The sequence below is a fragment of the Cavia porcellus genome, unplaced genomic scaffold, assembly GCF_034190915.1.
Source record: "Cavia porcellus strain 051 isolate PalLab524CR breed Dunkin Hartley unplaced genomic scaffold, mCavPor4.1 scaffold_6, whole genome shotgun sequence".
Taxonomy (NCBI): Eukaryota; Metazoa; Chordata; class Mammalia; order Rodentia; family Caviidae; genus Cavia; species Cavia porcellus.
Genome location: NW_026947489.1, coordinates 36,559,929 through 36,585,703, shown reverse-complemented (window position 1 = coordinate 36,585,703; position 25,775 = coordinate 36,559,929). Strand labels below are relative to the sequence as shown.

General features: G+C 39.5%; 1 protein-coding gene across 1 annotated transcript in view; it reads right to left on the bottom strand.

Moving 5' to 3' along the window:
* The window catches only part of Ryr3 (ryanodine receptor 3), a 556,876-nt gene that overhangs the window by 253,041 nt on the left and 278,060 nt on the right, over window positions 1-25,775 (bottom strand). Inside the window, 3 exon segments of the mRNA XM_063250329.1 lie at window positions 1,259-1,354; window positions 6,834-6,969; window positions 8,835-9,003. Of these exon segments, the coding sequence (XP_063106399.1) occupies window positions 1,259-1,354; window positions 6,834-6,969; window positions 8,835-9,003 (401 nt within the window).

Here is a 25,775-nt window from a genome sequence, read left to right as displayed (position 1 = left end):
CTGACCATAATTTAGAACTCTCATAGTGAAAAGATCATCTTGAGGGAGAGAATATCATCAGTTATTTGAATCTATGAAATATTCCCAGCCAGAAGAGATGCAGTCATCTTGGGTGATTTCCCAAGGGCCAAGCATCTGTAATACACTGGTGAGCTCAAGTCAGCACTAACCTCATCTCCCTCTTCCCAGACAAACACATGATCTTTGTATTCAAAATACAAGAAACAGTTGTAAAATGGAATTTTTGATTTGGTCAAACCAAGTAATACTTCATTTAAATGTCTATATTATAATATAGATGCTTTACTAAAATTCTAAAGGTCATTCAAGCAATTTATTAAATATTCTGGATTTATTCTCAGAATAAGAATTTTTCTAGGAACCACCTCAGAATTGATTGTTATTTTAGGTGCACTAGTGTATCACGCAAAGAATAAGGGGTTTTGACCCTTTCTCTTGGTGCTTTATGGTCTTCTATATGGAGTAAAAGCCTAAGGGAGACTAAGTGGCCTGATGTCCACAAATGTAAGGTCACAGTGAAGCATAAAGGAAGTAGCTAACAGTTTTATTAGGAAAATTTCTCATTTCTTTTTTCTCTCAATGTTTTCATAACTTATCCTGAAATAGAATCTAACTCATGATAGGAGATGCTGAAGAGAAGCAAGGTTTAGGAACACGGTGACTGGCCCTTGGAGGGGCCCTTCCTTGGCTGGTGTGTTAGAGCAGGACACCTGCAGGCCATGAGAAAACCATCCAACCTCTCCGCTTGGGGGTGGGGGGGAGGTACACTTGCCAGGTGCAAGTGTCCTGTTAGAAACTGAGTGCGGACAGCCATGACGGCTGGCTTCTCGGAGGGCCTCAAGCAGGGCTAGAGGTATGACACAAGGGTGATTCTGGGGATGGTGAAGATTATTTTACCTTATTTCATGGTAACCCTTCAATTCTGCTTCTAACCAAAGTATGACAGCATTGAAAGGAGGTTTAGAAACCCAGAGGATAGGAGTAAATGGATTTGGGGGACAAAGATCTTTAGGTGACAGCTGCCTGGGGTGACTAAAAGACCTAGAGAGTGAAGAAGTATTACCCCCAAAAAGGAAGGACTGCAGAAATCTGGGTTAAATAAAGCCAAATGGTTGTCAGGGTGTTTTAGGGATTGACTCTTTTTGTTGAAACAATTACTTGAGTATTTGGCTTTGTTTTCAGTTTTACAGAAAAAAAAATTCAGCTTCTCCACTAAAAGGTTTCTGTAAATACGTACCTGAGGAAGATTCTAGCCTGTCCAATTTACTGATTAACCAGTCAAGGTTATTGGAGAATTGTGCGCAGTTGTTTCTGTTTCCACGAATGAGAGCAGCTGCAAACAAGGAAAGAGGATCGCGAAGGTTAAAGGGCATAACGATGCACATAAGCCCTGAGCTGTTGATTACATCATCTGCTTAGCAAATACAGGGAATGGAACATTGAGATTACTATGCTTAGCCCTTTGATATGATTTGATTTCTATATTAAGAAGAGTAAAATCTAACATTTGCTAACTCAATGAGCGGTCCCAGAGAATCTGCTATGTCCTGAGACATTTCCTGCATTGCAGGAAACAGAACAATGAAGCAGAAGAGGCAGATTCTCTGCTCTCATCAAATAAGGGTTAGACAACATAGACACATAGATTAATTACTTTAGGTAATGATAAGCAGGGATTTAATACTTGGTTGGTTACTGACTTTGGAACTCAACCTCCTAAAACATTTTCTTAAATCTAGCCAGACACTTGCTACCTTTCATGCTAAAAGAAAGCATTTCAGTGAATAGGTAAACTAATAGATAAATACTAACAACATCTACGGGTAAAATATCTGAAATCATAGTGGTCCTCAAAGCATGGGCCCTGGACCAGGAAATCACATCACTAAGAACTTATTGGGAATGCTAGGCCTCAGAACTCCTCTAGATCTACTGAGTTGGAAACTCTCAAGATGGAGCCTAACATTGTCACTTTAACCAGCTCTCCAGATGATTTCTATGCCTGTTTATCCTTGAAAACCACTGGTAGGTGATACTGCGCAGAGAGGAAAAGAGTGTGTTACGATTAGAGTATGAATCTAGACTACCTAACCTTTCCTGCATAGGACCAAATTAGTAGATGGCAATCTGGAATAATTCCAGGGAGATGGATAAACTCAGGTGAGTTGGCTTCACATGGTTGGTTTGTTGGGCTTAGGACTTCATTAAAGCTGAAAAGTGATAAATTTAGGATAAGGAAAGTCCTCCTCCAGAGCATCTGCTCTTGATCTTTAGAGTCCGTGAGGATGACATTCAGTTTGATCTCCTATGCTGTGTTTCATGTAGAAGTAAGCAGCTTTAGTAAGCAGGACAAGTACACGAATTCTAGTCAGGCTCTGGGGCCTCGAGCCATAGTGCCATCACTAAGTAGATAGGCAGTCTTGAGCATCTCTAATCAGCTTCCTTGTCAGTAAAATACAGATAATAGCAATAACTACCCTCAAAGCATTTCTCTAAGAATCAAAAAGATATTTCACAGATGGCACACAAAGATCAACAAATGTTAGCCACTATTCTTACAACTACCAAGTTTAAATCACACCCTTGCAAAGTACTAGAGTGTGAAGAGACCTTAGGAATCACAGCACAGTGATGATTCCACCAATCTGACCACAACATGAAGAACAGGTCCAGGCTGATCTTTCTGGGCTTTCTTCAGGCTTCCTGGAATGTCTAAGGCCTTTGCTCAGTGGGATACACACCTCAGAGCCAAAACCTACAGTGCTGCATTGTCATCCCAGCCAGTGTCTGAAGGGCTCCTGGGGCCACCTTCTTGCCTATGCTGATGTCTTCCTGCCCGCTCTCCACAACTGGCCGGTGGGATAGAGCCTCTCTAGCAGGTACCAAAGCATCACCACACTGGGCTTGGGAGGCACAAAGGTAGGTGCTAGGACATCTTAGGAGCCATCTTTTCCATTCCACCAAAATGAAATAAGTAACAGGTCAAAGCAGTGGGAGCCAGGATTGACTAACATGTAAACAAGTGAAAGAGCACAGAATTTAAAAGAGCTGTTTAAGTGTGCGAGATAGATAACCATACTACTAAGTTTTTGTTAGTTCATCAAACGGAATGGTTTGTGCTGTCATTGTTTGACTGTCTGTTTATCTTTTATGCTTTGATTTTGTAACTTGAACAACTACTTCTAAGGTAACAATATGTAATTTATCAACTAATGATTTCTTACTGTTATTTTTTTGAGTTTCTGTATTATGTCTACTCTTTTTTTCTGTTTTGCTTTTTTCCTTTAAATTAAAAAAATAAAAGTAACAATCCTCAAAGTACAGGTTGCAAAGTTTAGAAATGAAATACACTATAAATGTGTTCTATCTAGCCTTAGTTCCTCATTTTAAACATATAGAACTGAGGTTTGAAAAAAAATGGTGGCTTGCTAGGAAGCTGGATAGAGAACCTCCAGCTGCTAGAATTTGACAACATGGAGAGGGCCAGACAATTGGGGAATGATTTTTATTAACCCAGGAGGAAACCAAAGGGAAAAATAAAATTAGGAAGAGGAAGGAAAAGCATGGGTGGAGGGCTGAAGCCCAACAGGCTCACTGAGACTGTTCTGCTCTGTGCTGGGCACACCCTAGAGTCGGGTGTTCCAAAGTTGTGCTGAAGCCCCAGCTGTGGATAACGGGAGTCCATGAGTCCTGGGGCCTTGACGGGAGGACATGGCACAGTGTGGAGTAGAGCCAAGGTGGAGAGCTTTATTGGCTCTCGGTGAGTACTGGAAATTGGGTCCTGGGACCCTGTGGAGCAGCTAGAGCTGCATGGCCACGCCAGAGGAGGCCGCGGAGAGGACCATGCACCTGGGCACCAAAGCTGGATGCTGCACAGTTTTCTGAAGAGGCAGGATGCTGATCCAGACATAGAAAAACCACATCAAGCTAGAATTTACCTCTACGGAGGAAGAAAAAACACAAGTGGAAGGCTGGAGCCCTACGCACTAACTGAGACTGGTCCGCACTGTGCTGGGAGTGCTGGGAGTGGTGATTCAAGGTCGAGCTGAAGCCACAGCCACCAATAACAGGAATTGTTAAGTCCCGAGCCCTTGGCAGGAGGACGTGGCACAGCATGGACTGGAGCCAAGATGGAGAACTGCATTGATTCTTGGTGAGTGCTGAGGATTGGGTCCTGTGGCTGCTGTCACTAGCTGGAGGACATCTTGGAGTTGAGCAGAGCCTGGCACCATGGCGGTGTCAGTCGGCTGCCCCTGGGGACTGGTGGAATCTTCTGGGGCTAGCTACGCCTCTGGTTGGAACCCAGTAGCCAGGGACAAAACTGTCATGACTCTGTGACATCCACAAGGTACAGCCTAAGTTGCTAAAGGAATTTGCAGGTCAACTGGCTCAGAAGGTCGAGCTAGCCTACACCGTCCCTGAGCCCCTGCGTGTACTCAGATAACAGCAAATTGGGGAAGACAGCAAAACCCCAGTTAGCACGCTTCAGAAAGACCCTAAGCAACATGGAGAAGGCCAGAGACTCCCAGGACACACCTGTCTGAAAGAAACCAGAAACATGACAAGAGATAGAAATAAAAAAAAAAAAAAACCTCCAGCCACTGACCCTGGGAAAATAAGCCCAGGAGAGGTAAATACAGAAGAGAACCAGTGCAATAATCATGCAATATTAGACACAGCATCAGCGGACATAAAGAAATACCTTCGTGACCTCATAGACGAATTTAAAACTGTACTTCTGATCCAAGTGAGGCAAGATATAAAAAGATTAATTAAAGAAATGATAAGCCCCTCCCAAGAGAATACAGATGGAAGAATGGAGGAACTCAGAAAAAGAAGAGAAATCTTTGATGAAGAATATAAACAAAATCTAGAATACATAAAACAGATACAAAGAAATTACCAGGAAACTAAAAACTCCATTGAAAGTTGGCAAAATGCCTTGACAGAAACTAAAGTTTCTGTCATAGAACTACACAGCTGGAAGAAAGGAAAACTTTGTGACTTTAGCAAGTAAAGAAGTACAGCTCAAGATCAAGCTCAGGGGTAAAAAAGTTCAGCAACACTCAGATAGATAATACATTGGCCCCCTAATCTAAAAACTAAAGGAACTAGTGGGACCCAAAATATATAAAGTACCCTGAGAAAGGGAAAGGGGAGGTATTGTCTAAAAAAGGAAGGCGGAGGACATTGTTAATAGTGTATCAGGATTTAAAAGTCACAGTAGTCTTATTGTTCTGTTTAGTTTGATTATATTTTGTTCTGGTCTGTCTACTCATATTAGATTTGAGGGCACAGACAGCTAGCCCCAAAATAGCAGGTTATACCATGGTAACTATCCTTAATTTCCTATTAACTTAAACTTAAACCCTGTATTACTTACATTGTCTTATTATGACTGATCTTATTTGAAGCTGGTTTGTTAGACCACTGTTTTGCCTTGACTGATTTTATTCGAATTTGGTATGCTTGATAGTATCAAGTCTAAGAGTAGAGGCAACTACTCTGAAGATGACAAGATGTAAAAGATATCCATTCCAGTTTTGATTATGAACTGCTTTCAAGTCCTACAATGTCTTCAAAGTAGTGTTTTTATAAAAATAGCTATGTAATGCTACGCTTAACTATATAATGCTGGATGATGTGGACAAATCTATTGAAAATAACAAGAGAAAGTGTAAATAACTACTGTAGATCACCTAATATCGTGGTCTTATATGTCTTTTTTCATTTCATGTTTTTCTAGGAATTTGTTTTGTTGTCTTGTTTTGATCTGTTTTTTCCTATAATACAGAAAGGATAGATATACATGTAGATATTCACACATGGGAAGAATTTCTAAACTATTTACGGGAACAGATTATATAATGCATGCTGTAATGAACAGATACTCTGAAGAAGAAGAAACACTAAGAAACCCAATGCTAATTCTGTAGCATTATGATATAAAATCTAGCAATACTATTATTCAGGGTTCAGAGTGATATTAGTCTAGTCTCTGATGTTCAATTTCAGCATATGTAAAGATAAAGACAGCTACTATATAAAGAATGAGAGACATTATGGTAGCCATTATTAACTTCCCCAAAATCAGGTCTTGAAGACCTAAAAACCTTCATCATCCTGTAATGATTTGGTTAGTTCTATAATGTTCAGTATCTTGGGGGTATATTCAATGTGTGTGAAGATGGGGACAACTATTTGGAAGAAAACTAGAGACAATAAGATAGACAGTGAAGATCTCCAGTGGACTTGCTTTGAAATCTGTATTTCTTTAAACTGTTTCCTTATGAACTATTTTGTTCTGTTTTGACATGTTTAACCTTAACATCTAAGATAAAAAACAAGTGTGTAGGACTGATAACCATATTACTAAGTTTTTGTTGGATCATTGAGCAGAACTGTTTGCAGTGTCATTATTTGAATGTCACTTTGCATGCTTTAATTTTGTAACTTGAACAACTATTTCTAAGATGACAATATGTAACTTATCAACTAGTGATTTCTTACTGTTTATTTTTCTGAAATTCTGTATTATTTCTATCCTTTTTTTTTTTTTCTTTTTAAATAATAATAAAAAAAAAGAACCGCTGTTCAGAGAAGCTGAGGGTTGAGGTTTCACAGGTAGTTTTGGCTTCTCTGACTTTGGAAGGTACAAGAAGCTGCTCGCTAACAGTGACTGGCTGTTTTAGAATCAAATGGTTCAAAAAACAGTTTCTGAGAAAATGGCTCCATGGCAATGGTGGACTCTCCTGTGCCAACCCTGAAGAGCCCTGGGGCCTCCCCAGGAAAGGCGCTGCCTGCATACTCACCCAGCAGCTTGTACAGGAGGTTCAGAATTTCTTTCCAGGCCATTCCACTCTCTTCCCTGGCAATCCCTGTCAAGTGGGCTACACTGTTGTAGATATTCAAGCGATCAATGCAGTTTAACACAAGAGCCAACATGCCCTGAGGAGAGTGGAGGAAAAAGTAAACATTCTTGGAGAAGAAACACCCCACCTCCTGTTTCCTTGTCCCCTCCCGATCAGTCTCCTTGTAAAGTTGATAATGCTTATATGCAAATAGGCTTCACTGGGTCAGCTGAATATTTTTTTTCCTCTAGAAACAAAATGTGCATCTTTATTCCTCAGATACCTAAATAGCATCCATTCAGATAGTGAGTCAGCAGCCCCTTGTGATGGTTTGGCCCCATGTGTTGTGTTTCATTTACTCCAAGGACATATTGAAGAAGAGGAAGCATGAACGCATCTCACCAAAGCTTGCTCTGTGCCTGGTGGGAAGTGACTCTGAATCACTCAGAAGCAGCTCTGGATATAGTACCTATTTTTCTCTTAAATCTCAAATAAGCTCAAGACATTCCATTCAGATGCATATGACAACTACATGTGCTCCTTCCTGCCACCTCTCCTCACCAAAAGGTGGGATTTAGAGAAAATAAAACCAAAGAGCATTTTCAACTACTTTTCCACCTAATCTATAGTACTGTTGCACCTAGTAAAAACATCTGTGCCTAGCCACTCTTAAAGAGCAGCAGAGAGAGGGTAAACATAATCTCAATAGCATAAAGGTACATAGATTATCTCTACACTCAATTCCACTCATATCAAAGGCCTGAACCAGGATAGCTGTGTGTCCCACACCACTAACTTTGAAAATGATTAGCCCTGTCTGCAGGATATGGAGGGCCACAGAAGTCAGCCACCACCTATTACCACCAGATCCTCATGTCCATGTGTGGAGAGTGAAAGAGTTGCTGGCCCAGACCGGACACTGTAACCAGGAAAGGCTGCAGCTAAGTTAGAAAACTCCTGCCTCCCCCCGCCCCCTATAGACTTGACTGTAACCCTATACCCCTTCCCTAGGAACCTGCTTTCTGGCACTAAACGTGTGCCCACCGGTGCATCTCTAATGGCCTTAGGGCACTGCCCTAAGCTTAGGCTATTTAGATTCCCCCACACCACGTGTCCGAGAGAGAGATCGCCAGAGAGAGAGATCGCCAGAAAGAGAGATCGCCAGATTCCAGCGGCCAGTCTCCTCTCCCTGGAATAACCACGGCCCTGGGTGCAGTGGAGAGGCTGCGCCCGGGGCCGGCGGGGGGGCCTCTCCCTGCATTCCCGAAATAAAGCCACCGCTGCCCACTACTTTCACGGCTGTCCACTCTACTCCTTCCACGGACCTCGGACCTCCACCTCTACCTCCACCTCTCTTCTCTCTCCTCTCCCCCTTCTCTCAGACCTAACAGAGAGGGCGTATGACTTATCTAAGGTTACACAGTCAGGAAGAGAGCCAGAATGAGGGTCTGGGTCTCATAAGCACCCATAGGGTGTTTCTGCCATGGCCAGGGCCCTCCCCACTGACTCAGATGCTCAGGTTGTAACATCAGACCATGGAACATCTCACTCTTTTTAGCCAGTTTTTTAGACATTTCTGATGTAGAATCTAGGCAATTGCATTTTTTAAAGTAGGTTTCCTAGGTAACTCCGATAGCACTCAAAATTTGGGCTCTCTGCCTATGCCACACTGCAACAGCTGAGATGTTTTGCAAATGGATTTTATGTTCACACGTAGCATTGAAAGTTAAGACTTAACTGGTTAGGATGTGTCAGCCATCGCTAATGTAACCAGGCACGGTGAAAGGGAAGGCCAGCTCCCAGGAAATCCTTGCCTTTCCAGCTGTTTCATATTCTCCTTTGTCTCCACTGTGTTCATAAACGTGTACATATGGAGAACAAGCTAAATTGCATAGTACTCAATGGGATACTTCAGCTCTGGAATCACACAGAGACTGTAACTTTTGCATGTTTTGGACTTACCTCTTCCTTGAAAAGATTCTGCCGGTTTTTGAGGGAGCGCAGCTTGTTCTGCTTGTCTTCATGCTTCATCTCTTCCTCCGGAGGCTGGAAGTAGGCGATCAAGTCCTGTAAGGTCTGCAGGACTTCTTCTGTCGGCAGAGCGATGGGGGCAGCTGTGCGATTGTTTCCACTAAAAACAATGAGATGACAGCACAATGAGATGACAGGACTCAGGCAAGGGCTGGCAGGTCTGGTCCCTAAAGGGCCACTCTGGAAACAGTGAACTGCCCCCTGGGGACAGTCCCTGTAGCAACCACTGCAAAATGAAATGTGCCTACCAACAGAGCAATGGAAGAGAATATTCGATTTTAAAGCTATTCTGTAAACAAAGGGAAATGCCTCCTTTTAGCATATTTCTTTTCAAGTAACATAACTTAACCTGTTAAAATGGGTGTAATACTTCAGCACTCAGCATCAAACAGGTCTTAATGTGTAGTGATGATTTTTATGTAATGGGGATGATTATTAAGATTGTGACTTCTGTGTGATCCTCTCCCATTTATCCTTCATTATTTGCCATATTTTCTCTTTAAAAACACCTTAAAATAAGCTTATTAACCTGTATTTCTTTAAAACTTTGATAGTTTCTTCTTGGAATAGAACCACAATGCTGGAAGGATTTCTGTCACTGGTTCTCTCTGTATATCTCTACCTTCTGTGTCTCTCCCTGTGTCTGATAAATTCACATGTTTTTCTCTTCATGTTTTCATGTATCCTGTACATGCCTGCTTTTATCACTACACATATGCATGTCTTCTTTGCAGACCATAGCTGTTTCTCTTCCTTCCTGTCCTCTCCCTGAATTCCCTTCCTCCGCAGATTTCCCCTTTCTCAGGGTCCCTCATCCTTCCCTCGGACCCCATGGCTGCCGGTCTTGGTTTCTGGGGTCTTCCACCCCATTTAACCTGCTCTTCTCCCTCCCCACTCTCGTGCTGCTCTTGTCCTCAATGTGTATGCCTGTCTCAGATTTTAAATTCCTCAGAACTATTTTGTAATTAAGTCATTTCAACACAGAGAAGCCACCCCATCACCCTGTAACAAAATGCGCCTTCATTTTGAGATTCCCTGAGGGGCATACCCATGAGCCTCACAGAGGGCAAAGGGAAGGTAGGGGAAGAGAAAAGGGACCCAGTCCCTGAGGAATCATATTATTAGAGCTCAAGTGACTGAGAATTGGCTGAACATGCAAGTGACATCAGAGCTCCTTGCTTCTTTCTAATGACTTTCTTTTGCATTTATAATGCATTTGACTAGCTAAGTGCTGTTATATATTAATCTGGACACATGCTAAGAAAGTATTGTTTCTAGGCCTAAAGCAAAGAGTTGACAAGCTCTGAAAACATTAAGGGTGCAAAGTGATGAAAGTTTCAGTTTTGGGTTGAGGAGCCAAGTGCCTTACAGGAGCTGAAACGCCAGTGCCCTGTGAGCTCATTCCAGCCTGGAAGATGCCGATTGTCAGTGTGCACAGCTCCTGGTGAGACCTGCATGTGGCAGGTTCTTGGTAAAGTGCCTGCAGATGACCTCCTGGGATGTTACTGCTCACAAAGTGAGTGAGGGAAGAGAGGGTCAGAATGACACCAGACATAGGGGACTGGATAGAAAGCTCATCCCAGTATGGCTCCCTATTTCTAGGCTCAGTGAAGGCAGAGATACATTTTCCTCAAGATTTTGACTGAGTTCTAGGGCTTATTTGTTTTGTTCTCTAAATATTGGATTTACTAAAGACACTTAAGCCTATTAAGAATAATTTCTTATGTGAGAGGAAATAATGAAAACAGCAGGTTTATAGGCATTTTTGTAGCTTAGTGAAATCTCAAGATTTTAGTTCTGTTACTGCCATTAACCATGTATTTTGACTGCTTTTAACCCTCTTATGCTTCAGTTTTACATCTGGGAAACAGGAATGGCATACTCTTATTATTAGCAGGGTCCTCTCAATGGGCTCTCAATACTGAACACTTAATTTTACCCCTAGAGGAAACATCACTGTGACAGTCCTCCTCGGGACTGGCGCACAGGCCCTGCTCCTTTAAAGAACAGCAAAGGCCTTTTGCATGTCAATTAGGACAGTGACAAAAATGGGCATGCCCTCTTCATGGCCTTCAGTGCTCACATTCTAATCTAAAGCCCCAGAGATCAAAGGCACAGGGACAGGGACAAGGACAAGTGACACCTCAAAACAGAACTGCAGTTGGCATAGGTCTCACCCCAGCCCTCCTCAGCTCCCGGAGTCTGCTGTCCCACTGTATCCTTAGATCTCTGGCAATGAATTCTTCTTCCAAGCTCTGAGAGATTAGGTGATTCTGAATATTTATTTATCATGATCTTACTGTGATTATTTAGACCTTGTTTCCTTTCTGATATTAAATGTGAGGGCAGCTGACAGTACCATTTCTCTAACCAAGGTTTTGGCCACTCTTTAACTGATCACATTGTTCATTCCTCTACTGGATGGTTCCCAAAGGATGATGTGCAAATATGAAGGAATGTTAACTTTTAGAGTGCTTTCCCTATTCTTCTAATCTAGTTTTCTCCCCCAGGAGGCCGCTTCCCCTCGTGGTTTCCATTTATATGCAGCATGTACCTGTTGGTTTCTCAAAAGAAACAAGACAAGAGAATCTACTCCCAAATTATTTTTCCTTCCTTCATTTCCCAGCTCTTTAAAACACAACGTGAGGACTGTTGCAGCTCTGATACCTGTAGAACTGATTTTTTAATTAGTCATTCTTTCTTCTAAGACATCCGATGGCTGGAAGAGTTAAGAATTGTCCCATTGTGGGTAGGATTCCAAAATAGCTGTGGAAGTAATTCAGTAAATAATCTCACATACAGCTAGGATACAATTGGACAAAACAGTCAAACTATTTCAAGAGCCTGGAAACTGACCAAGGGCATACAACAAATCAAGAAATGTTCACTTAAAAAAAAAAGCTTGATGAACCTTGGTAAGGATAGTGTAAGTCTGTGATATTTCAGTCTGAGAATATTTCCATCTCCTCTTCAAGCAAACTGCATGACAAAAGAGTTCTGAAAGGGTGGAGTGGGAGGCCACATGGAAGGCCACATACGTGTTCAGGAATGACTACAAAGGGTCCTTACCATTTATTCATTTCTAACTGAATATGAGACCCCAGGCAAGTAGAAAGTAAACTCAAGATGGAACCATGAATTGCCTACACTTTAAATGTGGTATCCAGTGCCAACACAGGTCCACCAGCAAATGTTTGGAGGCTACCTTATGAGAAACACTCAGGCTGAGAAAAACTGATACCAGACAGTAACTAGGATCCACATAAAAAATAAGGAGCCCCAGTAAAGGGGATTTTGTAGGTAAATTTTAAAAAGAAAGGTTAAATATATAGTTTTCCTCCTTTGTTTTAATGGATTCAAAAATAATTTTATAGAAAAATTATAAAACTGTGCTGTTGAACTTATATGAAGACATACATGGCTGTATTATAATAAAGAAAGAAAAAGAGAATAGACCAATATTGAACCTAAGTTGCTTTACACCATTTGTTAAATTAGGATTAATTTGAAGTAGATTATTTCAAATTAAATACATATTGAATGCCTAGAGCTGTGATTAAGAAAAAGGTAGCAAATAAATCACCCAAAGTAATTAAAATGGTACATCAGAAAAAAAATTTTTTTTTTTTGTCTTTTTCCTTTTTATCGGTACCAGGGATCGAACTCACGACTGCCTGCTTGCAAGGCAGGCGCTTATGTTGCTGAGCTAAATCCCCAGCCCCAGAAAATATTTTTTAACTCAGAAGCAGCAATAAAAAATGCACAGAGAAATGATAACAATCTGATACGTACTAAACAAAACAAAACAAAACAAAACAAAACATCCCTACAGCAAAACAGTTGATATAAATCCAACCATTTGAAAAGACTAAATTTAAATGGATTAAACATACTAACCAAATGGAAAGATTGTCATACTATATTTTTTTTAAAAGACTCAGTATAAGACACACACTTTCAAAGACACAAGTTCAAATTGTACCATGCAAACAGTAGCCATAATCTACATGTGCTAGTGGAGGATAATTCTACAAAGTGGATTAAAAAATTCATAGAGAAAAAGGGAGACAGTTTAGAATTATGGAAGTCAGTTTTTCAAGAGGCGTCTGTTACTATTATAAACATACAAGCATCCAACAACCACGTCCAAAATATGTGAAATTAAAAGTTGTGAGAGAATTGAAGGGGAAGACACAGTTCAGCAATAGAAACATCAGCTCCCTATTCTCAATTGTTAAAGTAATAAATCACATTAACAAAGGGCAAAACCAAGTGACTTGCTCAACAAAGAAAGTCATTTGACAACTACACCACTCAATCAAGATAAAATCTCTCACCAAACTGGAAGCAGAAGGGAACTTTGTCAACTGTTAACAGTTAACATTATAGTTAAAGATGAAAACCTGAATGGTTTCCCCCTAAAATCACAAGCAAGACAATGTCTATTTACAACACATTCCACATGCTATGCATGTTCTAACCAGTGCAATTATGTAATTAGAACAAATAAAAGAAATCCCTATTGGGAGGACAAAACAAAAACACAAAACTATTCACATATGGAGTGATCTTGCACATAGAAAACTCTAAAGAATCAGAACCAAATTAAAGCAAAAGGTTCCCACTAGAATTAATAAAAAATTTCAATGAGATAATAGGATAAAGATCAATATTTTGAAAAGCTCAATTTCTACATAGCAGTATCTCAATAGACTAGTAATAAATAAGGATGAAATAAAAAATAGTTTGATTTGTACTAGCACCATAAAGAATCAAAAATATAGAAAGAAATTTCACAAATGGAATACATGGCATATTAAAAATATAATAGCTTGCTGAGAAGAATTACAGAAAAATAGGGAAGTCATTTCATGTTTGTGAATTAGAAGATATAATATTACTAAAAACAAGTCTTCCAAAACTGATTTAATGCAATATTTATGAAGATTCCACAAACATTTTATGACAGAAATGAACAAATTTACCCTCAAATTTATACAAAAATCCCCTAAAAGACCTAGAAGAATAAATACAATTTTTGAAAAGAAGCATGAAATTGGAGGACTTACTCTACAAGAATTCAACACTTACTCTAAAGTGACATAAATCAAGGAAGTGCTATTTTGGAATACTGAAAGCAAAAAGATTAATGAAACAGTTAATATTACATAAATAAACTACATTTATGGTCATCTGTCTTTTGACAAAGATGCCAAAACAATGTAGTGGTAAAAGGGAATTTTTCAGCAAATTGTGCAGAGGAAATTTGATCACATGTAAAAGGCCATTTGAAGCTCTTATATCACACCAGTTTATCTACACTTTAGATAGATAAGTGTCACCCAGAAGTCCACAGGTTAAAGCCATGGTGCCTAGATATATGGCACTCCCAGGCGGTGATGGACCCTTTAAGGGGTGGAGCCTAGTGAGAGGTCTTTAGGTAATTAGGTGCTCACTCTTGGAGAGGACTATGGCACTCTAGCCCCATATTTTCTCACCTTCTTTCTCTCCCTTTTTGTGTCTGTCTGTCTCTGTTTGCCTCTGTCTCTCTCTGCTTTGCATGAGGTGAGTAGTTTTGCTCTGGCCTGCTCTACTGTGATGATGTGCTATCTTTGCATAGGTAGAAAGTAAGGGGAGTTAATTAGTAATGAACTACAAAAGGTTTAGAGCTAGAACATTTAAAACCATGAGCCAAAATTACCCTTCTCTCTTTGTAAGTTGATCATCATAAGAATTTGTTACAATGACAGTTGACTAAAGCAGAAAATTGATACTGAGCAGTGGGATCTTTGCTGTTAACTATATACCTTACAGTGTAGAAAAGCCTTTGAAATTGGTTTGTAGGCAGAATCAGAAAAGTTTGGAGAAGTAGGCTAGAAAAAACCTCATGTGCTGTAAGAAGTGTTTAATGGACAGTCCTTATGAGGGCTCAAAGATAAGAACACTAATAGACAATATTAAATGTAGACAATAAAGGCTATACTGACAAATTTTCAGACAGAAATATGGAATATTCACCATTGTTAGACTGTGGCAAAGAATTTGGATGCATTTTTTCCATGTCTTAATATTTCATGAGGCTAAACAAACACAATGGATTAATATACCTGAGGAAGGAAATTTCGAAGAAAGTAATCAGGGAGAAACATGTGTATTACTATCAATTTTAACCAAATTGATAGTGAGAACTGAGAGAAAAAAGGAGTAGAAAGGTTTGAAAAATATCTACATGACCAGTAAAAGGATATGCAAGACTCTAAACACAGTAAATCAAGGATTTTGCAAGGGGACCCGAGGAAAAATAATTTGGACATATCAGGAATTGGCAAGCCCATAGCCATCACATCTCATTGTGAAATGCCAATTTGTTTCCAAGACTTTCCAGGGCACAGTTACTTCAAGAGTCCCAGGTGCCCTGCTCCCTCAAGACTGCCAAGGGAATTGCCACTTTGGGATCTATTTCTGGTGTTCAGCCTACAAAGCACACAGAATCTGCTGCAGCAAGTCAGTCCAGGTATAGCTTGCAGTGGCAGCGGACCTTGGTGTTATCCACCTGATATTGGTTTTAAAGGCATGGAAAATCGAAGAGTTACTGGATCATGGCGTATTCCACTATCTCAAAGTGAAGCCTGGGAAATTAGGTAATGTGTCCAGAATCAGAGTTCCTGCAGAAATCCTTGGATACAGTAATGTATGGTATTATGAGGGTACAGCTGAAGGGGCCCTAGAGACCTCAGGAAAACAGAGGTCCTAGTGTTGCAGGCAGCTGAGTTAGTTAGAAATATTATAGGCAGTGAGACAGGGCTGGGTCCTCCAAGGAGTCAATGCAGAAGCCCAGACACTTTGCAACTGTGGGGGAGACAGACACCTCCTCCTATGGGCCAGGCCTTCAGATAAAAGATCAAACAAATGCATCCATATCCTAAGGACTGACATTCTAAATAGTTCCCTATCACCCTGAGGAAGTCTGGAGTCACCACTCCATACCCCTAAGGAAGAGTCACAGCTCTCTAAAAATGCCCACTTTCTATGTAACTCACTTCCTCATTTGTCCTCAATCTAATCAGTTTTATCTGAACCATTAATCTTATTGGCTAACTATAGTTATGTCTCACTTTATGCCCATCTGCCTTGTGAGTTCCCAGTTTTCCCTCACCTTGAATCTGTCTCGCCCCATGATTTTGCTCTATAAAAGTCCCTGGAAAAGACAGAGTCCTTGGCAACCTGCTTGGGACCCCTTCTTGTCCCTCTCTCAGACAGAAGCTTTCTTTCTTTCAATAAATATATTCTACTCTAAACTCCATTGTTCCTAAAATTCATTCTTCGATTTTAGAGAACATGAACTAGTGGACATAGTAGGTTGGGAGTTCCATTCCCCTACATGACTAGCAAAGTGCAATATTCATCAAGAAAAGCTATAGCAGTGACCAGAGCTAGCTTGAAATGGTGTCTATGTGGACTGCAATCAGCAATGCAATAGGGGCAGGCTTCCCAGGTCCTTGGGCACCTAGATTCTAGCACGTGTGTGCCCTGAATACAACACACTGGGTTGCAGGATTTAATGTTTACCTTGATGGGGTTTGGTTCTGCTTTGTTTCGATCTCTCATTCCTGTCCCTTTTAAAATAGGAGAGTTTACCTTGTACCTAACTTACCGCTGTATCCAAAAAGTATGTAACTTGGCTTTTGGGGTGGTTTTGGATATTCTTTGTTTTATTTTTGGCTCTTGATTTTTATAGGGGCTTATAGATACGAGTTTGGCTAGAACAGTGGTGGTAGACCTATGGCATATGTGTTACAGTGGGCTGTTTGTATTATTGAAAGTTCTAAAAGGTTCACCATCACTGGGGTAGAGCCTCAGAGTTGAGATTGGATTTGAAATTTTGAACCAAACTGGAATACTTAAAGACTCTGGAAACAACTCTTGGGGATGAAATAAATGGATTTTGTATTGTGAGGTGAACGAACCCTCTTGACCACTAAGGGTGGAATACTATGGTTTGGATAAGTATCATCCAAAAGTCCATATGCTTAAGGCTTAGTTCCAAGCCTGTGGCACTCTTGGGGGGCAGTGAAAAGTATTAGAAAATGGAGTCTAGTAAGAGATCTTTAGGTCATTTGGAGCATGAAATCGAAGGGGGTTTTGGAAGTGTGGTTTCCTCTTTGCTCCTTTTTCTTTGTTTCCTGACCATACAGTGAATGATTATACTTTGCAGCACATAACCATCATGATGCATAGCTCAGCTATAGGCCCCAAAACAATTCGACCAATTGATCATGGGGTAAAGTCTTTAAAATCAATCTTTTCCAAATTGCTTATCTCAGGTATTTGTTATAGAGATGAAAAACACAATACACAAAAATTGACTGAAAATGGTAATAAACAAAATACAAGATTCTGCACTCTGGCCACAGTTACTCAATAACTTTAAGCCATATCTGTGTTTTGCTTCCTGTTGGTACAGGATAACGTAAGTGCCAAACAACTGATTTACCTGATCGTGGATAAGGCCAGTGTCTGGAGAGAGAAGGTAAACCCAGACAGCAAATCAGGGCTAAATTATCCTAGCTGGTGGCACCAGCACAAAGAAAAGGCCACAACTATTGTAAACTACAAAAACAACACACAATTTTACTCCAAAGATGATTGTGTCGTGACAGGCTAGAGTTGGAGAAGAAACCCAGTGAGTACTTGCCGTATTGTCAAAGAGTTTTTAATCAGGGGCCATTTTGTGAAGGGGTTAATTGATGAAGAGTGAACCACAGAACAACTGCAGAAGGACTCCGGTTCAGAGTTTCCTGTGTTAATTTTCACATTGACTGGGTGACAGAACCACAAGGGACAGTGTTGCCGTAGACTCCTGAAAAGTTTAAGGTCAAGTTTAGAAGGACACAAGCCTACTTACCCTCCATAATGGGAAACCAGGCCTGTTAAGTTCGGCTTTCAGAGGTGGCTGGATCTGTAATTGTGGACATTAACTCCAGCAGTCTAAATGGACACCCACGGCCTATATTCAGTCACGACCAGGGGTGTGATTGCTTTCCTCATCTAGCAACCCGAGCAGGGACATACTTGGGCTGTGACAGTTGCCATAGTCTGGGTGCATGGACAGAGGGGCCTCTGGGGCAGAGAGACCTGTATCTTATAAAGCGACCATATATAAAACTGGAGAGAGAGAATTTTAACTCACTGGATCCTGGAAAGACACCATTTATTCAAAAATACAGAGGAATTGCTTTTTGTTCCTTTTTTAGAATTCATTTATTGGTTTTTCTGGGGCCAGGGGTAATTCTTTTTCATTTTTGTTTTATCTTTTCCTAGTTTTGCTTTTTCCTTCATTTAGTTGTATTTTCTTGTTTTTTTCTGTTACTTTTTCAAATACTATCAAATTTTTTTCAACACTAGCTAATATACTGCAAATTATCGTAGAAGTAGTTGTTCAGGTTGCAAGATCTAGCATAAAAATGATCAAATGATCAAACAATGACAGCACAAAAGGAAAGAACAACTGGGATATGGGAAAGGAAAAGAGGAAGAGAGGAAAAGACTGTATGTATGCAGCCATATGCATATACCTGTATGTATGTATATGTATGCAAGAAGTAGCTAACCATACTACTAATCTCTGTTAGATTATCTACTTTTTCCTCCTCAAAAGATACTGTTTCACTCTTCTCTCCTCCATCTCATGTTCTATTATTTTTCAAATTTAATTTTTTTCATTCTCCAGTTTCCCAAGTCCTCTGCCTTTGTTAGTACAGTGATACCTTGACTGTCAAATTCAGTTTGTCCCAAATTCATGTTCAAATGCTGAAAAGTTTGAGAACGGAATGTATCTTTCCCATAAGAAATAATGGAAAACCAAATAATTGTTTCGAGGCCCAAAAATTACACCTATAAAATCACCTTCATTTTAACAAATTTCACAATGATTTCTTTAATGCTGTTGTGGTTCTCAGAGTTGTCCTTTTAGTTTTACTGCTGGAATCACTAAATTTCTTTGGTACCATGGTTACGATTTTTTATTCAAGTACAGCACACAAAGATGGCACAGTGACAAATGCTTTAATACACTAAGACAAGCGCTATATGTTGTCGGGTATTTAGATAGAAGTGATATTTAGATGGAAGCTTCATCTTCTTGTGTCTGCAGCGAGATATGATGTATGACTCATTCTTGGCATGTACAAGGTTTTCCAAGTCAGATTTTCAGTTAGACTGTCAAGCAATGTTATAAATTTCAAGTAGATTTTTTTAATGTTACTGTTCAAATAGTGCAAAGTTTGGGCTTGGAGCCACTTGATGATCAAGGTATCAGTATATAACTGTTAAGCTTTATGAGATTTTAGTTAATTCTACACTAGCTTTACTGTTGATACTGTACCACTGCCAATGTAGATATAGTTGTTGCATTTGATAGATAATTACTGTACGTGAATATATGGTTAATCTTGGTCTTCACACTGTAATTACAGATCTTTTTGTATATTATTGGCTCTTAGGGCACATCAGCATCCAATTTGTCTTTGGCACTATTATTGCTGCTGACTTTACTGATATTGTAAAGTTTACATAGTTGTTGTTATCCACTGGTATCTTTGTATGCCAATACCTGGATTGCATCTTGATCATTAAAATACTGTGGTCCATTCTTGGAAAACGGGGTCCTGTACCAAATACACTGCAGCATTCCCTCCCAAATAAAGGAGGTGGTTGGATCTTGGGACAGAGGCAAAGGCCTACTGTTAGATATATCCTGAGTGCATCACCAAAAAGCAGACTTTAACAAAAGAGGATTCCATAATAGCAAAAACCTCTTCATTATAATCAACCTACAAACCTCAATACAAAGACACCACTACCACTGTCAACACACACACACACACACACACACACACACACACACAGTTCTACTGAAACATGAGAAAACAAGGCAACAAAATGCCTCCAAAACTTCCAATTCCCTCAAAGCTAATCAGGGGGGCATCAAGTGTAAGGAAGTAAAAACCACACAATCAAATTATTTGAAAGACTAACAAGAGATAAATTCATCAGATGCTCAGCAAGATGAAAAAGATTAAAACTAAACAGGTAACAAATTTAATAACATCATCAGTGAATTTATGGAAAATACTAATTAAAGACTAGCTGATCTAAAAAAAGTAAAAATTATAAACTCCCAGGTTAGCTAAGAACTAGAGTCCATAAAAAGGTAGCAAACAGACATTTGAAAGAGTAGAAATTCTCTTGAAAGTATCTGCTGCAGAAGTGACAAATGTGGAGACAGTGTCAGAACTAGAAATCCGGTTACTGTCAGAGATTGATGACACAGGAATACTTTAAAAACTTTAAGGTAATGTGATGAATGAATCCAGCAGCTGTTAGAACATGAAAAGACTAAAATTAATTGGAATTACTGAAAAATCAGAAATCAGCAAATAGTATTAAACAATCTGTTTACAGAAATAGTAGTAGAAAACTTTCCAAATATGGAGAAAGAATTTAACATACAGATAAATGAGGAATACAGAACTACAATTAGTACAAATAACCACAAAAAACCATGGCAGGAAATGAACCTCTTCCTGATATATCATAGTTAAAGTTCCAAAAGTCCAACACAAGAACAGACTTCTAAAATCTGTTAGAGAAAAGCAATAAATCACTTATAAAGGTAAACCCTTTAGAATTATGGCAGACTCTGCAATGCATATATTTAAATGCATACATTTAAGCCCTCAAAAAAAAAAAAAAACAAACTTTCAACCTAACTTCTATATCTTGCAAAAATGTCTTTGAAAGTTGATGGAAAAATAAGGTATTTCCATGACAAATTTCACTTCAAAAAATTTATAATCACTGAAGCAGCATCTCCCCCAACATATTTTCAAGGATATCCTCAAAAGTGACAGAGTAGCTACCAATGCCAAATGTCTAACAGAATGACAACATCATGCAAGATGAGCAGTTAAATAGGAGGGAAAAAGGGGGAGTCAGTAACAGGGAAACAATGCAATGACAAAAATAAGTCAATGTCTTTCTATAATAATTTTCAACGTTAATGGTGTCAATTACCTAACCAAAAGGCGTGGCTTGGAAGAATAGATTAAGAAAGAAAATCCACTGCTATATACAAGAAACCCAAGACCAAGGACCCATGTCAACACAATCAGAAATGAGAATGGTGAAACCACAGTGGATGATACTGAAATCCAGAAGATTATTCGCAACTGCTTAAAAAATCTGTACTCCAAAATGGAGATTCATAGATACATATACATATGCACTTCCATAATTGAACCAAGAAGACATAAAAACTGTGAGTAACCCAAACCATGCATAAAAATGAGACAGTAATAAAAACATTCTATCAACTACAAAAAGCCCAGAACCCAATAGATTTACTGCTAACTTCTAAAAGAACTTTAGAGAAGATCTAATGCCAATACTCGGCAAACTATCAGTGAAATTAAAAGGGAAGGATTTCTCTCAAAGTTATTTTTAGAAACCAACCCTGATTCCAAAATCAGATAAGAATTTAATAAAAAAGAGAAATACAGGACAATTTCTTTAATGAACACAGATGCAAAAATCCCAACAAGACACTGCCAAACAGAATGCAACAAATCATCAAAATCATACATCATGACCAAATAGGATTCATCCCAGGGATGCAAGGATAGTTCAATATATGCAAATCAGAAAATGTCAAACACCATAAGTAAGCACAAACATCATACAAACATATCAAATGATGCAAAAAAGCCTTTGACAAAACATAATATCAGTCCATGATAAAATTCAATCTGATAAATGCCATTTATGACAAAGTCACTGACAATACAGTATCAAATGGTAAAACGTTGAAAGCTTTTTCTCTAAAATCAGGAAGTCCAAGGCTATAACTTCTGTTCAATAAAATACTTGAAACATCAGCCAGAACAATCAAGTAAGAGAAATAAATGAGTCCCAATCTGAAAGTGGCCAAATGAAATCAATAGACACTTCTCAGAAGAAGTACAAATGGCCAATAAAGACATGAAAAAATATTCAATGTTTCTGGTCATTAGGGAAATTAAAACAACACTGTATTCCATCTTACTCTGGAGAGAATGATGATCATCAAGAAATCAGATACTAACAAATGCTGGCAAGGTTGCAGGTAAAAAGGAACTCTTCTGTATTGTTGGTGGTAGTATAAGCCAATGAAAACACTGTGAAAATCAGTACTGAGATTCCTCAGAAAACCGAAGGTAGGAATTCCATTTGACCCAGCTATTTCCCTTCTAGTCATTTCCCCAGAAGAGTTAGAGACATCATATTACAGTGGTATATGCTTGTGTATGTTTATAGCAGTACAATTTACAATAGCTAAGTCTTGGAAGCAGCCTACATGTCCATTAGCAGATAAAAAAATTAAAAAAATGTATTTATCCACAATGGAGTGCTATTTTGTCATAAAGAAGAATAGACTTGAATTATTTGTAGAAAAATGGATGCTCCTTGAGATCAAAATGTTAAGCAAAACAAATCAGACACATACAAGCTTAAATATTACATAGTTTCTCTTATGCTAGAAAGGTAAAATATAAAGTACAAAATAAAAGATAGATAATAGGATATAGGGAGTTAGCTCTTTTGTAAATGTAAGCAAGAGCTGGAGGGAGGAGAGAGGAATAGGGGAATGGAATGAAAAAAAGAATCGAGATGTGTTATGTGCTTGTTCTGATGAGGAATGTAATCATTTTGTACTGTAAACATGCACTAATAAGAAGTAAAAATTGCAGAAAAGAACTGATCTTACAAAAAGTAAGAAATACAAATGGTCAGTAAGAATTTGAAAAGATGTTCAATATCATCCTTCATTCCAGACATACAAATATATCAATTAAACCAATAGGATATCAATTCATAATGCTATAGTGACTAAAATTTACCAAAAAACAAATGTGAGGAAAAGAGAACTTCATACATTTCTAAGTGGAATATAAAATTCTATATCCATTTATGAAGACAGCCTTCAGTTTCATAAAAAGTTAGACATGTCCGTCAATAGGTGAATACATAGAGATGGTGTTTACATCCAATGAAATACTATTCACCTTTAAAAAGGAAAGATTATGACACATGCTCATCATGGTTTAGATCTAAAGTGTCCCCCAGAAGTATCAAGTGTTCCGTGTGTATACTACACTCATCACAGATTTCACTCATTGATGAGTGCATAGCTGAATGTCTTTTAAGCAGGTGGGGCCTGGTCAGAGGAGGATTACTGACTTAGTCACTTTATTGTTGCTGTGACACAATACCTAGCATCTACAATTTACAGGATAGACATTTTGACTCATGCATTTTTAGAAGCACAGTCCACAATTGCCAGGCTCCAGGGCACAAGGGAACGGCCTGCTCTAGAAAAATTCTGCTCACCTTATGGCAGCTAGGAAGTGTACAGCAAGGGAGGAACCAGGAAGGGAGACAACCCTGTCAGGTCACACACTTAGTGATCCACCTCTTATGATGGGACACTTGCTCCTAACAGCAAGTCAGCTATACCACCAGCAAGATGCCATCACTTCCTAAACTCTGACGCATGAGTACAAAGGTGCTGTGCTGTTGTTGGTCATGTAGATACAAGCCACAACAATCACTGTGAGCACAGCCTGGAAGGACGTATTCTTGACTCTGGCTTCCCCTTCTATGCTAGTTTCCTGGTTGCCAGGGGTGACCAGCTTTCCTCCTTTCTTCCATCCCAGTTTTACCTCGGCACCAATCAGTCATAGATTGAATATTCTTAAAAACCTGTGAGCCAAAGTAAGTCTCTTCTTCTTTAAGTTGTTGGTGTTGGATATTTTGTCTCAGTGACAGGAAAGTGACTAATGCACTTTGGTACTATGAAAGGGGCCATTGCTGTTACTATTGATGGCCATATGGCTTAGAAGCCTTTGGGACTGCTCTGTGACATGAGTTTGGACAAATCTGGAGAGACTGGTTAGAGATGGCTTAGAAGAATATCGTAAGCCAAACTTGACAGGTGATATTTGGTTTTACAAGCATGTAGAATGCTAATAGAAAAGCAGACAGTAAAGTCAGGCTCAAAAAGTGTCAGATAGTAACTGGACTAGAAGCTATGTGTCTTTCATTCTATCAAACAAATGTGTCATCATTTCCCCTATGTCCTGAGGCTTTGCAAGTCACTGAGACAAAGGATCATGGGCTAATTTATCTGGTGGAGGAAATTTCAAGGCACACTAATATTTAGACTATGACATGAGCACTTCTGGCCACTTTTAGACATACCTTTAGTGGAAATAAGGAGTAAATAACTGAGCTAAAAGATACAAAAGGTTTCTGGTTCTTCCAGAAAGGACTACCTGTAAAGTCGGGATAATGAGATATAGCTACACTGAAAAGAAGCCAAGTACTTTGCATCAGGAAAATAGAAAAGCTAACTTGAAGGTATTTCAGGAATCAGCAAAATCACAGCCGTCACAGGTTCAAAAGTATGAAAGTGTAAACCTTTCATCTGAGAAGAGAGCCCCCAGTCTCCTGCTGGAGAAGGGTGGTATTTTAGATACCTTTCTTGTTGCTGAAACAAAATACCCATCACTCACAAGTTAAAAGAAGAAAGGTTTATTTTGGCTCACAATTTGTGGTGGTTTCAGTTTATAATTGGCTAGTCCTAAGGCAGGATGTCAGAGAAGCATCACAGAGTATAACAGTCCATGGCAGGGCAGGAAGAAAACAGCAAGGCGTGTTGCTTTCTTTCTGTTCCTTTATATCCCAGTCAGGTTACAAGCCTAATGACTGGTGCCACCCACACCCAGGGTGGGACTTTCCTCTTCAGTAAATCTGTTCAGCCACACTCAGAACCTGGCTAACCCAACTAGAAGACTAACCCAGACATCACACATCCTTAATACCTATTCAGTCACTTTAAATCCAGCCACCTCTGAAAAGCTCCATCTTCGAGAACTTTGGAGGGGGACATCTAGATACGAACTACAACAGGATTTCCTAGGGAATTGTTTTCTAGGATTATTCACCACGTTCAGCCATCCAGGCCCTCAGAGGCCGTGGTATCACCAGCAGTGTGGCTACTGCTGAAGCTGAAGGTAAAAATCTTAGTATCACCCATATGGCACTGGTTTTACAGGCATGCATAGTGTAAGGGTTATGGTGCAATGGAGACTTCTACCCAGGTTTCAAATGAAGGCCGAGACAGCCAATCAGGAAGCCCCTGTGAGGACACTGTACCAAGCCAGAAGCATGAAGTCAGGGATGGAGTGGAAATGCCAGGAGGTTGGAGATCCCAGCAATGTGCAATCTCCTGAGAAAAACTCTGGAAAGTAAGCAGAGCCAGAAAGGCGTATGGTCTGTCACTGGCAATACCATAAAGGCAGGGACGCCTTAGGCCTTTGGAGCTCACATCTTGCCATGTTTCCAAGTGCTGGACATGGAGCTACAGGGTTTATTATTTGCCCTAATGGTTTCTGGTGTTGCTTTGGTCTGATTCTTTTCTATGCCCCATGCCTACCTTTTTGAATGGGAATGTTTACTCTATGTCATTATATGTAGGAAGTGTGGAACTTTTTGGTTTGAACTTAGGCTGTCTTGAATCTTAGAGGATACTTTGTACTTAGGATTTTCAGCAATGCTGAACTGTTAAGAATTTGGTGACTCTTAGAGATGAACTAAATGCTATTTGTACAATGAGACAGGTACAAGCTTTCTGGTAGGCAGGGGCAGAATGTTATGGTTTAGACCTAAAGTGTCTAAAATTTCATGGGGATGCTATAATCATCAGCGGTTTCATCCATTGATGAATTCAGTAGCTGAATGTACTGTTAGGAGTTAGAGCATCCTCAGAGGTTC